Below are 17,979 nucleotides of genomic sequence, written 5' to 3' on the forward strand. Positions count from 1 at the left end.
AGGTACCTTCAGCACACAGTGAAGCACATTAGCTCTAGATCCATAAGAGGGAAGCATAGCTCAGTAATGTGCCTAATGCTGATCAAGCCCTGAATGGTTTAAATACGATTTTGTGTTTTGAATTTAGGTGTCTGCAGGTCTGCATGTGCTGCCTCTTTTAAAAAGAAGGCTCATGGAGGAAAGCATCCAACCTTAGCTGGGTATCTAAGGCCTGAACCCTATAGCCAAAGAAGAAATAAGAGAGTAACCCATTCATCATTTCAGGTGTTTATCATCTGGTAACTACTGCCTGAACTTCTGTTCTGAACTATCACCTTACCAACACCTTTGAGCTCACGAAAGATGCCTCAAGTTGCACACTTCCTGTGTTGGTCATCTATCATGTCCTTTTATCTATGTATATATTAGGCTGTTGCTTACTTTTAAGGTTCATCTTTTATTATTTTTACCTTGTGATCAGTATGGCTGCATCAATCGAGGACATGTCTTCTCCCCAGCTTGTTGACATTTCTAAGTGTATATCGTTCTTCTTGCCAAATTCTTCATGTTGCCATTTACAAAAGCTTTCCAGCATTTTTTCCCCATGATGTCCAATATACATATCTGCCTGGAAATTTAAAAAAAAAAAAGTTATTAAAATTATGATTCTGTAAAATAGAATTCAGACGCTTTTTTGACTGAGGTAGTAAAAATATTCTGCCTTTTATGACATAATATATTCACAGCAAAACGACTCAAACTTCAGGTTCAGAGACCACTTTTTCTCATATCAAAGATACAAATGGAGACAGTGCATTGAGAAGTATACATGCATTGTTTCATCTGAATTCGTCTTATTTATTTTCTAATTTTTCATTATCCGTAGTGAAGAATAAAGATGTGAAGACCCAGAATTTGATCCCTAAATGAGATTTCTTCAACTGCTGAGAGGAACTGGAGAAAGAAATACTTACTTATTCTGGAAAAATACAGTATTTTGAAATTAGAACCATGAATAAAGGGAGTCCCTTTTTCTTATGAACTGACTGAAGTATGAAAGGATTTGCATAATATTTTGTAGAAAAGAAATCAAACAAGAAATCAAGTTGACATTGTCCTGAAATAAGATAAAAAACCCACAGGGTAATGGAAAATCTCAGTCAAGGCATCAACTGACTTGTCTTTCTTCAGAAAAAAGAACAATATTTGTGCTGATGTCTGAAAGGTGTAAGAGAAGTGCTACATCATGGCACCTTTTGTTTGTCTAGGGATTAGCTAACAAAGAACATGGGTACTCCTCCTACTGTCGATTTGGGTTAAGGGGGTTGATTTTCGTATTGAGCCGTACAAATGCACAAAAGGCAGAGCAGAGGCAGATTTTGTTAAGATCCACCTGATTTCCACACGGAAACTCTGACTGACTTCTGACTGCACGCACAGAACAGTGTTGACACACACAGCACATGAGCCACAGAGTCACAGAATATTCTGAGCTGGGAGGGACCCACAAGGATCACTGAGTCTGACTGGTAAGTGAATGGTCTGTGCAGGGATCAAACCCATGACCTTGGTGTTATTAGCACCACGCTCCAACCAACCGAGCTAATCTCAATTAGGAGAAGCCTAATCTTCATCGGGGCTGCCCACCAGTGAAAATCACTAAGTCATGCACAAAAGCTGAGAAAATTTTTTAGCCAGTAAAGCTGGCGAACATTGCAAGCCTTTGGAGCAACAAGCTAAGTAGCATTACCCTCAACAGGCCAAGACAAAGGTAATAAATACTTACAGGAGTCTCATGAAGGAGGACAAGCTTAGTCACTCGAAGATTAACTTGAAGTCCAAGACTCTTGTGCTGGAAAAGGTTAAAAACCTAAGATAAAAAACAGCAAATAAAAATATGTGCTTGTATTGCACACAACACACTGTATACTAAAAATAGCAGAACCTCAAAACACTCTCATATTCCACTGTGACTGCTTTAATATTCCACAATTTGAACAGAACATTAAGCTAATATACTGTGTTGGTCTTCTGAAAGAAAAGAGAGCTTAGCCAATATTCATTCCAGGAGCACAAAAAAAGACCTTTTCCCCCTCAGTGGCCATGACCACTTTACAAACTGTAGTCTGTTTCTCCAAATATTTACACATGCATTTAATACTGCTCACATGAAAATTTCTATTCAGTTAAATCCATGATCAGGGCCCAAGAGGTCTGAGCCAACCTCTAGCTCTAATTCTCTAGCTTCCCCTATAATTCAGAATAGCTAAAGTTTATATTAATTGCTCAGTTTATGCTCCTTCTTTAGGACAATCTCCCCTTGCACATTACAGATGCTATTTTTTCAATGCTTTATGCACCAAATGAGTACACCGCAGCTCCAGATAGAGCTGGGAGGGAATGTAATTGTCCAAGTCCATTCCTCTTTCATTTTTTTAGGCCACTAATGACCACCCAATCCTTCTCTACAACATCAAGTCTACACAACAAGCACAGATCACCAGAAACCATCCAATACCACAACCTTTCCAACAATACCAAGGACTTCTAACCAAAAAGTGATGTTATTCTGTCACTTTCAGGCTTCCCTGAGGATTTATGACCAGACAGTACAGACAAGTCTGCGGCACCATGGTTTTATGCTGCAAAACATACAGACTGAGTCTTGACAGCCTGCTGATGGTGTGTGCTGACTGTCCCTTACAGGTGCTCAGTCAGAATCATTGGAAGGAGCAACGAAATCAGCCCACGGTGCGGGCATTGTTGGCAAAACATGAAAATTCATTTTTAAATTTCCTACCATGTTTAAGATGGTTAGAATAAATCTTCTGGCAGCGTCTGTTCCATGATACGAAACCATAGCTGGATCTGCCACCACAACAGTTTCTATATTGTACTCCTGAGGTAACTTGTAAGAGTATCGCTTTCCTCTTCCACTCTCTGATACTTTCTGATTCTTGGATTTTCTTTTATCTGTAAAACAAAACATTGCTTGAGAAACTCATCCTTCAAACTACCCCCACAGTACTCTTTAGGATTTGTTACCCTTGGTTATGTTATAACTCTGATTATGTGGAATGTAATAGCAATGAATATATACTTACTTGCCACAGCCAATGCTAAGGCTCATACTAAAGGTCTGTACTATGTATAAATATTAGTTCACACCAAGAAAACAGGAATCTTATCCATCTGTTCAAATAAAGTCAGAAACATTCTTTGCATTCTTTTCACCTTAATATTAATAGCAGAATATGTGTCTCCTAGTTTGGCTTGTGGGAGAAAACTCAACTCATGTTGGGGCTGAAAGAAAAACAGTCCCACTGACGTTGCAGAGTTGGTGTCTGTCCACCTCCATAAATCACAGAGAAAACATCTTGATGGGATTATATTTTAGCATACAAGACGACAAATACAGATTTGCCACAAATTCAGCATTAGGAAAATGCGTGGAACAATCGGTGATTTGCAAAGATGAAAGAATGTTTCAGATGAATGACAGAGAACCATATGTAGGATACAGGTTTGTTAGAAACAAAAAAAGGGAAGTCCCACTGACATAACTTCAAAGTCAGTACTGCTGTCATTATAAGGAGCTGAAGTAAAATAACAAAATGAAACCCTGGAAACAGACCTCTAAAGCTACAGAAAGCTACAAATCAAAACCATGTTATGTTTATGGTAAGGTACAGGTTACTGCTGGTGTTAATTTTAAGTTTCCTCTCCAAAAAACACCACAAAATCCCTATTACTACTACAATACATATGAAAAAAAGAAAAACTAACTACACAGAAACAGTTCAAGCCAGGTAGTAGTAAGATATGCATACAGCAATGGCATTTTAAATAATTTAAAACAAAATACAAAATGGAACTCCTTGTAATAGCCAAAGTTTGTTAGATCCCGTTGAGAGGATGTAGAACTTCTGGGACTAATCTCATTGAAGTAATTGAAATCAATTTTTTTTCACCATGCACAATGGAATATTGGGCTCTCTGTTTACAAAAAAAGTGATGCCTGAGATGACACTTATAAACACATGTTCTGGAAACAATCAAATATTCAGAAATTTTGAGGAAATTGTTTTGCAATTAATCAATATCATATTTACCAGGAAAGTTCCTGTAGTGCTTTTTATAACACATGACTACTCTCCAAAAAATAAGTCACTCTTCAGGAAGGTGCTAAAAATATGCCTTAAAAGTCAATAAACTCACAAATTAAATTTAAAATATAAGATAACAGTGGAAGAAGGGTCTGTGATGATGCAAAGAATTATTCTTTGAGGAATTAAGGGACACTTCCACGTCAACTGCCCCTGTCCTTATGGGGGACTTCAACTTGCCAGAAATTGAGTGGGATCATCACAGAGCTGGAACAACTTGGGTCAGAAGATTCCTAAGAAAACCTGGATGGCAACTTTATGGAACAGGTGCTAAGGGAGCTGACTCAGAAAGGTGCTCTCCTTGATCAGCTGCTTGTCAGCAGAGTGGATCTCCTGAGCAAAGTGGAGACTGGTGTCCCCTTGGCCACATCGACCATGAAGTGACTGAGTTTAAAATCTCCACTGACAGGAGGAAAAGTGCCAGTGAAACCTCAGCTCTGCACATGAGGAGAGCAGACTTCAGGCTGCTCAGGGTATTAGGAAGTAAGGTCCCCTGGGAAAATGTTTTTGCAGGTGCTGGGGTCCATCAGTGCCGGTCACTTTTCAAACATCACCTCCTAAGGCCACAGGAGCAGCAACTCCCAAATGCTGGAAGTCAAGCAGCTGAGGCAGAAGGGCAGCTTGGCTGAGCAGGGATCTTCTCTTGGAAATAAGGCAAAAAAAGGAAGTTGTATAGCCAGTGGAAGCAAAGTTAAGTGACAGGGGAAGAATTCAGAGGTGCTATTTGCTGCTGTACGGAGAAAATTCATGCAGTCAAAGCTCTGTTGGAGTTGAAGGTGCCAGAAATGTGAGGGACAATAAAAAGACTTTTTTCCAATACATCAATGGCAAAAGGCAGTATAGAAATATCATCAGCCCATTACAGGATGAGAATGGTCACCTCACAAACAGGGACAGAGACAAAGCAGAGGTGTTTAGTGTTTTCTTTGCCTCTGCCTTCAACATGGATGATGGACCAAGAGAGTCTCAGTGACCTAAGAGGGACGACCATTTACCACCAGAATGACCAACTCCCAGTCAACCCTGAAATTGTGTGGGATCTGCTGCTCCAGCTGGATCCCTACAGATCTGTGGGGCCTGATGGGATTCATCCCAGAATTCCTCAAAGAGCTGGCTGATGTCATCACAAAACCTCTCTCGATGATTTTTGAGTGTTCTTGGGAACCTGGAGAGGTCCCACCTGACTGGACGCTGGTGGATATTGTCCCAATTTTCAAGAAGAGCAAGAAGAAGGATCCTGGAAACTAGAGGCAATCTCACTTCAGTGTCTGGTAAAGTTATGGAAAAGATTATTGTGGGAAGTATTGAAAAACACCAGAAAGACAATCCTGTCATCGGTCACAGCCACCATGGCTTTGTTAAAGTCCTGCTTATCAAACCCAGTTTTCTTCTATGACAAGGTAACCCACCCAGCTGATCAGGGGAAGCCAGTTGATGTCTCTCACAGGATCCTGCTGGACCAAATGTCCAGCACTCAGTTGGATAAACACACCATGTGGTGGGTGAGCAATTGGCTCAGGGGTCGGGCACAGAGGGTGACAGTGAGCGGGGTGACATCAGACTGAGGACCTGTCACTAGGGGGGTTCCACAGGGCTCCATCCTCAGCCCTGTGCTCTTCAACATCTTTATAAGTGACTTGGATGCAGGACTGGAAGGGATACTGAGCAAGTCTGCAGATGACACAAAAGTGGGAGGAGCTGTTGACTCCCTCAAAGGCAGGGAAGGCCCTGCAGAGAGATCAAGATAAATTAGAGAGCTGGGCAATCACCAGCATATGAAGTTCACAAAGGGAATGTGCTGAATTCTGCACCTGAGATGGGGCAACCCTGGGTGTTCATACAGACTGGGGCATGAGATGCTGAAAAGCAGCACCGTGGAAAGGGCCCTGGGGGTCGTGGTTGATGGCAAGTTGAATCTGAGCCAGGAGTGCCCTGGCAGCCAGGAGGGCCAGTCCTGTCCTGGGGGGCATCAGGCAGAGCATCACCAGCCAGCTGAGGGAGGGGATTGTCCCGCTCTGCTCTGACCTGGGGCGGCCTCACCTGAAATATTGTGTGCAGTTTGGGGCACCACAATGTAAGAAAGACATTAAGCTATTAGAGAGTGTCTTCACGATGATGGTGAAGGCTTTGGAGGAGAAGCTGTGTGAGGAGCAGCTGAGGTCACTTGGTGTGTTCAGCTGGAGAAGAGGAGACTGAGGGGAGACCTCACTGCAGCTACAACTTCCTTGTGAGGGGCAGAGGAGGGGCAGGCACTGATCTCTGCTCTCTGGTGATCAGTGACAGGACACAGGGAGTGGTCTGAAGTTGTGTCAGCGGAGGTTTAGGTTGGATATTAGAAAAAGGTCCTTCCCCCAGAGGGTTGCTGGACACTGAACAGGCTCCTCAGGGTGGTGGTCACAGCACCAAGCCTGAAAGAGTTCAAGAAGCATTTGGACAATACTCTCAGGCACATGGTGTGATTCTCAGGAATGGTCCTGGGCAGTTGGACATGATGATCCTGATGGGTCCCTTCCAACTGAGCATATTCTGTGATTCTATAATGTAGATTTAATGTAAATATATTTTTTTTTCAAGGTAACAAGTATGAATTATGCATGCTAAAAAAGACTGTCCATCTTTTTCTGTAGTCATTTGTAAAAAATTATGCATGTGAGTGATTTAGTCCATCCCACTATGTTAAAAAGGCTGATTCCTATAGAATTGATAACAATATAAAACACTGATAAGCATATACATTTACTAAAAGAAAAAAGTACATATTCTTCAGAAAAAAATATTTGGTGTTTGATTTCCTAGAAGTAGAAACAGCTTATAAATTCATAAGCTACCTAGATTGAATTTAAAGTCTCTCATTCTGAGCCTCCAGACACTTGCTTAGCCTTATAACTTCTGCTAGCCTCTAGCCTTATTCACATTTGCTAACTGTGGATCTACAGCCTAGTTTGTAAAGCATTATGTGTGTTTTCATCACTCTTTTGAGGATAATTTCTAATGAAATTTCAGTGTCAGGTTTTGTGCCAAAACCCCCACACTCTAAAAGCTATACTATGACTTAATACACAAACATTTAATGCTGCAAGAGTAAGCTATAGGTCTAAGTTTAAACAGTAAACTCATTTGGGTTAGAAAAGATCCCTCAGAAGCCATTTGGTCAATCTGCCTTCGTCACAGGCACAGTGATTGATTCCAGTGCAGTTTCCAGGAACAGTTTATTCATTCTTCATTTCTTTGTAAAAAACAGCAGCCAGCCTGTACAGAGAAGTCTGTTAACACACCTCTCTAAAAGTTATAGCTAGGAGTGCAGAACTGACAGTAAGCAGTCCACAATAAATTACAGCATTGTGCTAAACACTAAGGTCACTGCGGTCCCATAAACTGTAAACTGTTGAAACCTCTGCTTTTGGGATTGTAGTGGATGAGAAGACTACACAGCTCTGCAGACAAGCTGTCTGCCAGGGGCTGTGCCCATCATTTGCCTTAGCTATCTGTCCCATTAACAAACCAATGGACAATCTGTTCTTGGCCAGCCAACCTTTCCCAAATTGCTGGCAGAAATCCCCATCACGAGATCTCATTTATCCGAAAAATTGTAGCCCTTCCCCAAGAACTTCAAACAAATGGAATTAGTAATTTTGGTACTACTGGTATTCAAACAACTGCCAGGGTTGGTGCCAGATAACAGGCAAAACAGGCTTTAGGTAAAAACACTTGCTTCTTAACATAGTCATAAATAAAATCATAAAGTCATAAAAATTAAAAAGAATAGGTCATTATTGAAGGTACAGTATGTAAGAAATAAAAACTTCTAGAAAAAAAATCTACATAATACTGCATGTACTAGCAAGATAAAAGCCTGATAAAAGATGCACAAATTCATCTTAAAACTTAATTACATTGTCAAAATAAAAAGTAAATTCTTCAGGAGGGTTCTGCACAATAGGACTTCTATTTTGTGCACACATCAACTTTGTGCTCTCTTAAACTCAACTGACTGAAGGGAAAGTTCAGAATATTGAAGTACTCCAGCAGGAAGGCAAAAAAATACTGCAGCAAGTACATCTGGCATTCAATATGTAATTAAGAGAAAACAATAAGAGTGTTAACAAAACAATAACCCCACCCAAAAACCCGAAAGATATTAAAATCTGGCTACTATAACCACAGGTTGCATAAAGTAGCTGAGCCAACACTAAGAAGAGGCTGTGACTGCAGGACTGGATCCCTACAAGTCCTCAGGTACAAAATCATTTCCTGAACACAGGCACATGAGACCCAGACTGCAGAGCAATCACCATCACTCCCCAGGTTCTCTTTTCCCAAGGAAAAGAAAAAGGGGCACCTTGGTCAAATGGACATTGCAGTATTCTGTCCAGGTAGGAAATATTCAGGAGCTTAAGAAGCCATGAGCTATACCTCCACTACAGTTTGAATAGGGATTTAAATGTCTCCTGCAGAGTGACAACTTTTTTCTAACCTAAGGAACAGAAATGAGTACCTCAAGTAGCACCAGTCTCCACCTAGTACAACCTCACAGGTCCAGATCTGTGACCAGGGTTGTTTATGCATTTCACGATTATCACATAGAGACAGGCTTTAGAGCAAAAATCAACACAGCTCTCCCAGCTAAATGCCCAGTCTACATCCCAAAATGTAAAACTTCAGCTTTTGATTCAGTGAAACTTAGCAGGCAAAATTTCCTGCAAAATTTCATCAGTCTAAGAGGAGAAGAAGCATACTGGCAACTCAGGACAACATATTGTTTATTGTCAGAACTAAGAAGTAGAAGAGCAGTCTCCCAGTCTCAAAAATTCAGAGGGGACTCAAAATTCACACTTACCATATCCTGGACGAGGTCTCACTGCATGCAAATGAATGACTAGTTGAGAAGATCTTTTTTTTTTCCCTAAAGTGCCCCCATGCCTTAACCATGACTTAGGTTCACTGTACAAACAACTTCAGTGTGGAACTAGTGCTTCAGACTAGTAGAAGGAAAAGAATTTTGCTTCCCAATGTGGTCCTTTGCTCTAATTACAGCTTCTCACACATTGTCTCTGTAATGTGCTCCTGAACTGGTTGCTTTTAAAGGTTTTGTGGGCTATATGTTAAAGGAACGTGTGGAGTGTAAGGTCTGTGCGTGTGCAACTGGCTTACATATGTATATAAATCATACACACTTTCAACAAAAGTGTATACATGGACATTGTTATCAATCAAGAAAGCATCTGCTTCTGTTGGTATGACTCTCTGCCTCCCCTAATTAATAAGAAAACCACCCCATTCACAAAAACAAGTTCTTTGTTCTCCCCCAAACAAGTTTGGCTGTGTAGCAAATTTCAATCCAGCCCTCAGCAGTAACGGACAACAAACAATACCTTCTTTGATTGCCCCTGCTAGTTCTCCATGAAAAGCTATTATTTCCAATAGTGATCCTTCAACACCTCTAGCACAGACATTCCTTCCTTCTTAATGATAATTACAGTTCATCACTGGCAATACACATTTGCTTGATACGCAGCCAGCCTTTGAGACCAATCTGGATCAAAACCAGCAACACAAATACCTGTCCCAGAGCACCTATTCTGACACACAAGTGCTGGAGAAGCAGGAGATCAAGTTGTAAGATAGGTCCATAGTACTGACTTGCTCTGTGCCACAGAGCTACAACTCTACCCAAGACAGCTGTGCGTAACCTGAGACTATCTCAGAAGCCCATATACTCATTTGTTTTATCTCTGCTTAACTGATTTACTTAGAATTTCTAAAATATTGATGTAAAGGTTTATTACTGATGCTTCAACCCAGCGTTAAGTCTCTGTCTGCAACGTTAATATTTTTGGTGGTATTAGCTAATTTCATGTCACACCAGCAAATTGCTCCCAATATAGACAGTGCTTTTAAGCATGTAACTTACTGCAGTCCCTCTTATTAAAATCTCTTGTACCTGCAGAGTGAGGGACTGGTCTTGCTAGTACAACAGCATCAGTTAGAAATAGCAGATATTCATACCCTCTGGCAATAAAACCATGCCAGAAGATGCTAATCAGTCATGCACAGCTTGAACTACTCTGAAATTTAAAAGCTGGTAGTAGAGATAATAAAACTTATTTCAAGCAAATATTTGAATCTCTGTTGACAGATTATTTGCAACAAGTCAGAACCTTGAGCATAAGATTATAATAAAGAATACGCTGACTTTTCTCTTTTAGAGCATAAGGGGAAGTGAAAGGATATCTGGCAATGAACATCACAAAAGAACAATGTCCTTACAGAAGAGTTTGCATCTTTATTCGTTTTAATACCCATCATGGTTTGCTATTTGTCAGATGCCCCTCTTGCTTCGCAGTGGGCACACCATGCATACTTTTCATTTTCTCTTTCTCATTCCCAAACACAAACATACTCTTAACTTATTTATCACTAATAGGGAAGAATAAACAGTTCTACCTCATGTGAACAATTTATGCCAATATAGAAAACTTCCCTTTTAGATAAGCAGTGTTAATAATATACAATGCCTAGAAGAGTAATATGGAGTGTGCTGGAAGAAGTTACATGTCATTTATTTAGTCCTGCCTAATAGCTACAAAAACAGCCTTGTTTTGCTAATTTATCTTTGATTTCAAACTGTGGGTGGATGCCCAACTATAAAAACAATACTTCCAAAATGGAAGAAAACAAAACAAAACAAAAAAGAATCCCCCACAAAAACATGTCACGGTTATTCTTTAACAATATAAAATGTTCAGGAAGGATCAGATAGCCACAGAAAAGCACAGGCTGAAAGTGATCTCTGGAAGACATCTAGTCCAACCTCCTGCTCTAGTCTGTACAAACGTAAAAGTCTGATTAGCTCTCTTAGAGCCATTTCCAGTTAAGTTTTACAAATGTTTGAGGACATGGGCTCAATAGCCTATCTAAGCAACCTCTTGCAGTGCCAAGCATTCTTGCTGAGATTTTTTTTTCCCCATTATGCAAATTGAAATTTCCTTGAATGCAAGTTACAACTGTTGTCTATCACAGCATTCCTCTAAGGAACGTCTGGCTTCATCTTCCCTCAGCAGACCCTTAGGCACCAGAAAACCGCAGCTTTACCTTTCCTTACCTATTTGAAATAGCTCAGTTCCTTCTGCCTCACCCCAAATACATAATCCAGCTCCCTACCCATGTCAGTTACCTCTGCCATTTCTTTCACTTTGTCAGTATCTCAGTTATACATGAGAAACGTGCCTAAAATTGTGCGCTCACCCTGGTTTGTATCCTGGGAGAAAAATAATTTCTGAAAACAACATTAGAAACACCCTCAGCTCATGCTGAGGTCAAAAGACTGAGATGCCCTCTAGCCTTTGAAGGAGGGGAGCTGATGATGAAGCAGGAACAACAGAATGTCACCTTTCACAAAAGCCACCTTTCTCCATTGAAAACTACTAAGTCATCACTATGTGCCAAATTTTTGTTGGAACCCTTCTGCTTTAACAGCTTCTTCTAGCTGTCATTGACAAAGATGCACTAAGATTGTTTCATACAGGTCTTCTAAGTGCCAATCACAGAACTAGAACACTTATAAAAATCATTTCAATTCAGTGTCAGACGCATCTGGAAGTTCAAAACTTATTACTAACCAAAACCAGGAAGAACTCTTAGAAACAATCCAGTGTTTTAAAACAGAAAATTAAGTAGAAGCATTGCATGTAGAGAGTAATCAAGCAACTATGAAGGTGAAGAGGGACAAAATATAGATTGTAAATATTAAGCTGAAGGAGAAAAATGATTGAAAGAGTTCTACTGTCAAATACAAATGGAAATTAAGAAGCAATGTCTGTTCCTCAGTGGACAGTTCCCTCTTCCAACAAGTAAAATGGCAGCTTGTCCACCTCAAGGTTCACCATAAGGTACTGCTACAAGAATCATTAGGTATGCTTTTGTTGTTTGGGGGTTTTTGGAGATGTTTGTGGTTTTTGGTTTGGTTTGGTTTGGTTTGGTGGTTTTGTTTGGTTTGTTTTGTGGGTTTTTTGTTTGTTTTGTTTGGGGTTTTTTTGTGTTTGTGTTTTTTGTTTGTTTTTAACTAATATCTACTTACCTAAAAAATACATTTGCTACATTAGAACTTTTCATTGCAAGTTGTGTATTACCTGTAACAACACCACAGTACTGATTCTGAGGAGCTGGCTTCTCGGTGACTTTCTCCTCTGTGGACCTTTTTCGCCTGTACACCCTGTGTGCATGACCTGTCACAGCCAAAGTGCGATTGAGTGGCTCAATAAAGATGAAGTCCTCATTAATCTGTATAAACCCCATCTGCAAAGGAAAACAAAAGGGACACTTAAAACTTCATTAAGTTGTGCACATCCTGCAGAAGAAAAAAAAAAAAACACCACAAAACTCCATTTAAGAAACCAGTTTGTTTTAGTAACCTTATGAGCAAAGAGACTACCTTTGTATTCTACAAGTTTTCTACTTAGAAGAACTAGAATAAATTTCATTTATTTCAAGTAAATCTGGGTGGGTGGCTACATGCCAGTAGCATATGCACAGTAAAAGATACAGAATGTTAAAAGTTTGGTTTAGTAGACCCAGGGGGTCATTTAAATACATACAGCACTCACAGAAAAGTCTATACACTGGTTTTATTATTCAGTATATTGTCACATTTTTAGATACATAATGACATTACAGTAACAATTTAAGGCATAAACATCCTCAACAAACACGAAGATGGAAAAGGTATCTTGGGGCGCTCCTTTTACACTTAGTCAAATTTAAAACAAAAAAAAAAACCCAAACCTATAAAAAAAGGCAGCAATTCCCCCTTGGTTGCCAGCAGTTACACCAGAAAAATATTTTAATACAGCCACTTACTTGTTTAGCTCCTCCCTATCCCAAAATATTTATACACACAAATATACATGAGAAGGTAACGCACCAGATGCGTATCTAATGTTACAAGAGCATTGCCAAAGTTAAAATAATACTATAAAACGTATTTATATAAATACCATACAAATCTAACAGCTCAAATTGTTAAGCTGCCAACACATACAAGTTCCTATCAGGAGTAAAGCTGAAGAAAGAAAGAATTTGTGGGTTTTTTTCCCCACATCAGCAATAGTGACAGTTAACTTACTCATTTTCTAAACATAAAAACCATATTAAACAGTTTTGCTACAGAAAGAAATCAATGTGATACATCTAGCTAAGAAAAGTGAAAAGCTCTTCTCTATGTTTCTGTGTCACATCAATTGAGAGAAATAGAAGATAATTTTGTTTCTTCTGCAATTATCACATTGGACACCCTGCCTGATATATGGATAAATCATCCAGAAAATATTCTGACCCAAGCAAGAAGACAAACTTAAATTTTATAGGTGGTACAAAACATAATTTCCTTCAAGCATAAGTGGGCATTATTTTAAAAATAAAAAACCCAACATATCTTTCTGCACAATCACACAAAATAAATGTGAATACATGTATTTAATTTTTCAATCAGCTACACTAGTTACACTAGAAGGCTGAACAGATATTGAAAGGTCATCATTAACACTGGATGCAAACATAAAAGTATCTGGGGTTTTGGCTGTTGCTTTTCCTTTTTGCACTTGCTTTTTAGGTTCAGTTCATCATGAGCTTTAAATGTTACACATTAGAAGATTGGCTAGTTATGTGTCAATAAGTACTTTCTGTACACCTACAAGATAACACTTGTAGGCATCTTGAAAAATGCTATTTTTACATAACAATCAACTTTTCTAATATAAACTATAAATGAGTGAAATTGATTTCCATTCAAAAGGATAGTTCTCCAATACTAGTAAAACGCATAGACTACATTTGATTTTTACGTCTAATGCTGCATTTCACTCAGGCATATATTATTTTATGTCTTTAAAAAATTATTTAGACTATGAAAGATGCTGATAAACTCTGTATATAGAACAGGAGTAGCAGTCCATTAGGTGGTGCTGTAAGTTTTCCCTGTCCACCAACCAAAAACAAGGCCTTAGTCCCCCTTGAACAAAGACTCTATCATAGAACATTTGCCATATTTCTTCTGTCTTCATTCTCTTTGCTGCAAATTGAAACCAGGGCTTTAAGATTATGTTCTTAGGACTGCCAACTGAAAAGCTGTGCTATGACCACTGACATTTAATGTTTTCTTTCAGCTCCTTGCAGAAACTGAAGTTTAACTGAATGGCTGAGAAATCAAAAAGACTATTGCCGGTTTCCTGAGTCAGAAGTTAAAAAACAGTGATGTAAAGTTATATGTACGGAAATGGGTAATTTTCAGACAAATATGGGTAATAAAATAATCTCTGTTATCATTCTGCCTGCTTTTGGGGAAAAAAAAAAAAAAAAAAAAGGCTGTTTCTCCATCTCTTGGACAATTTCACAGGTAGAAAAGGGAAGATGAAGCTATATCCTTGCCAATCATGCCCTTATTTTTCCATAATCATTAGAAGTGGAGTTAAGAAGACCTTCTACCATGGAAGTAAACACAGAAAGTAGAGAAAATCAAAGCCATGGATTAAAGCACCACAGTTTCAGTATGTTTTCAGACATTGAATGCCAGGGCCTTTAGATAATTCCAATGGCAAGAATTCCACACCATGAAAATGCACAGCAAAACAAAGGTTAAAAAAAAAATGTAAAAATAACAAACCCTAATATGTATCTGGGCTAAAACTCTGAGTTCTGAGTAATTAACTCGTCTTCCACCAGTTTCATCTGAGGAAGTGCCACTGTTCACAGCTGCAACTGAAAAGCCTACCAGGATACTTCAACTTATCTCATGCGAAGGTAACATAACATGCCGTTCTTTACCCTGCATTTTAAAGTTTCTTACCTGAAAAAAATTAAACAAGCTTAAATGTAGCACATACATCTCAGCAGATTTCAAGCCCAGCACAGTCTCATTGGCAAAAAGTTTCTCAGACTTTCTAAGTAAGGATCAAACAGGTACCTGCTCTACTTTCACTAAGTTTGTGCATTAAAGAGACACCTTAAGCATAGGGCAAACTTCATCAAATGATGGGAAAATAAAACTTGACCTGCAGAAAATTAATTTGCTGCCAAATCAAAAGAGATGTGGATAGTAGGAAACAAAGACAAATGAAAGCATCTTCCCCCCAGCACCCTGAGTGGCACAGGGTGGGTGGAGAACAGGGGGCATGGCCAGCTCAAAAAGAGCTTTTCAATGCTTACAGGTAAAATTCTCATTGATAACACTAAGCTTTAAAGTGCTTCAATTAATTCTGTCTTTAAAGAAAGGAAGATATAAGCTGCAAAGGGAGATATATCAACAAAGGTCTATGTCAAAGATCTATATGCATCACTATAATGTTCTAATCTCCTTATCCACGTTTCACATCTGTTTTTTGTTTCAGCATTGCCACTTTTATCATAGGTCCTATGGTATCTGGATTTACCATAAAAGCTCTCATCTCTTTGGCTTTCTTCTGGAGTTTTCTAAATCCACAACAGTCCATGCCAAAGATGAAAAGCTGAAATACTCCCCGTGATACAATACATGATCATAATAATAAATGTGTAATGGTGATATCTTATTTATATTTCCTGGAATTTATACCTAATGGGCTTTAGCCTATATGATGTATAGTTAAGATTCCTTTTAATAAAGATACTATCTAAAATACATTATGAACTGGTATACAATTCACAAGGGTAACCAAAGGAGTACAAACCCCTTTTTTCTTAAAGACTAACACAAATTTCAGAGTAAGTACAAATTCCCTAATTTCCAGCAGACTATATCCATCTTTCATGATCACCATCTTAAGGAGATGTTGGGGTTTTCTGAATAATAACATTAAAGTAGTTATTATATTTGCCACACTCCTCATCCTCTGAAAAATCCACATAGATGCAGGAAAATATTTATGTTGTTACTCAGCAGCACTCGCTATGCCACTCACCATTACACAGGTGTTCACCACACACAAAATGAAATTGCAGATAAACCCCATAAAATTTATCAATTCTAAACTCTCTCATTGTTTGTTTTTTAGTTCCTCTTTCAGACAAAAGCAAAAATGTGCTTCCTAATTGTTTTAAAGTCAATATTCAGTCGCTGCTACCAGCAGTGAAACTCGTGAATGAGACACAAGTCCCTCAGCTTTCTCTGCAGCGTAACATGCTGGTCATCAGGTTAAAGTGACCACCTCTTCACATGCCATCTACTCTCTGCTCCTATTACAAATACCAACTGGCTGTAGATTCCTACAACCTATACTGTCCCATCACTCACAGAGTCCCCTGGTTCAGCTTGTGCCACTATTTTCAGAAACGTCAGTGCATTTTCAATTACTGTATACTTGGCCTTTAACCTCCAGAAGAATTTAGCAGAACTGACAAACCAATTGCAAAGTGCTGAAATCGCGTGTTCAAACCCCATTTCTTTCTTTTCCCGCACCCAAGAAGCTCTTGCCTGGGTTCTGGTTGATTAAACTGTGGGTTAAAGGATCAAAAACTCCTGAATTTAGGAAACATTTGTGACAAAGCAGAACACACCTCAACACGTGAAAAAGCTGTATATTCTATAAAAGGAAAAATAAATTAGAAAACCAAACACAAACAAACAAACAAAACAACAACAACAAAAAACAGCAGGAAAAGATGACATGCTACCAAGTGAATCATCTGGATTTCTTCAGTGCTGACTGGAGCACTTGGTATTAACACAGGTCATGCACATTATTCAGAACAAAGGACACTCTCTTGAAGGAAGAACCAGCTGAGAGACCAGTTGGCTTGTTCCTCCAGTGACTTACCTCACACAATGGATTTTCAGCTTTTTTTATTACTGTCTCAAAGTCATAAAAAGCCATTTAGTCTTCTTATTCTAGACAGGAAATCAAACGTATTAAAAGATATTTATACATCACCCGTAAAATTGTAGGTTTGCTTATAAATGTCACTTAAATATTGAAACAGGCTCAGCCAAACTGAACCTGCTAAGTCAAATCAAACTTTCCCTTTAGGTCATATGCAGCCTGCATTATTGTGTTATTTTCACCATACCACCTTAATTGTCACTGTTTAAGTCCTGTGGTATTTTAAAAAATAATGAAGAATAAGAAAGTCTAGAACAGACAATGCAAATTACCTCTGTATTTTAGATGTCTTAGATCCACAGATCAATCTTCTACACATTCAAGATTTTGTAAAATAGAGGCTTTCTTAATCTTGCAACACAAATCCTTCATCCAACTATATTTCTTTTTAATATATTACTCCCTACTGTTAATTAAAATAGTTTCAACAGAATTGCTGCTGTATTATTTTAATATTCTTATTTGAAATATTTCATATTTTTATCTTCTAACAGTTGGAAATCTTTCCAATTGTCTACCTTTATTGATTCATGGCCATTTTTTTAGATCCACCTGCTCCAAGAGTCTACACTGCTTTCCTTCTCGGCCAGCTTTCCAGGTTCCTTGATATTCACATCAATGTTTCTATAAAAGATAATCTTACTGCATCACAGTTTCTGCTGTGTGATGATAAACACATCAGCCTTTGACTGTTGCTCGATGAAACAGGCTTTACTACTTTCTTCAACTGAATTCCTCTCTCTTAACATCAGCAAGCAGAACTTTTACTGGAACTCTTTCTCTCTGTCTGTCAGATAAATTTCTGAGAGCTGGACTTCAGAGCAGTCATAGGAAGTCACAGCAAAGGTACCTCTTCCACTGAAAGGCAGCCAGCTTCACATGGAGAATGAAGAATTTAAGAAGTGGGAAAGCGGGCAGAACTACAGTAAAATACGTAACAGGATCATCATATATAACACAACTCCCACTCTTTTCCATTTCCACTT

General features: G+C 38.8%; 1 protein-coding gene across 1 annotated transcript in view; it reads right to left on the bottom strand.

Moving 5' to 3' along the window:
* Nucleotides 1-17,979, bottom strand: part of ADAMTS19 (ADAM metallopeptidase with thrombospondin type 1 motif 19) — a 126,417-nt gene that overhangs the window by 91,107 nt on the left and 17,331 nt on the right. Inside the window, exons 3-6 of the mRNA XM_027894532.1 lie at nucleotides 12,275-12,440; nucleotides 2,780-2,952; nucleotides 1,766-1,849; nucleotides 450-607 (exon numbers count right to left, since the gene is read on the bottom strand). Coding sequence (XP_027750333.1) covers nucleotides 450-607; nucleotides 1,766-1,849; nucleotides 2,780-2,952; nucleotides 12,275-12,440 — 581 coding nt within the window. The remainder of the gene's footprint in view (nucleotides 1-449; nucleotides 608-1,765; nucleotides 1,850-2,779; nucleotides 2,953-12,274; nucleotides 12,441-17,979) is intronic.

Source organism: Empidonax traillii, unplaced genomic scaffold, assembly GCF_003031625.1.
Source record: "Empidonax traillii isolate 1590-97213 ecotype Southwest subspecies unplaced genomic scaffold, ASM303162v1 scaffold2:size4533513, whole genome shotgun sequence".
NCBI lineage: Eukaryota > Metazoa > Chordata > Aves > Passeriformes > Tyrannidae > Empidonax > Empidonax traillii.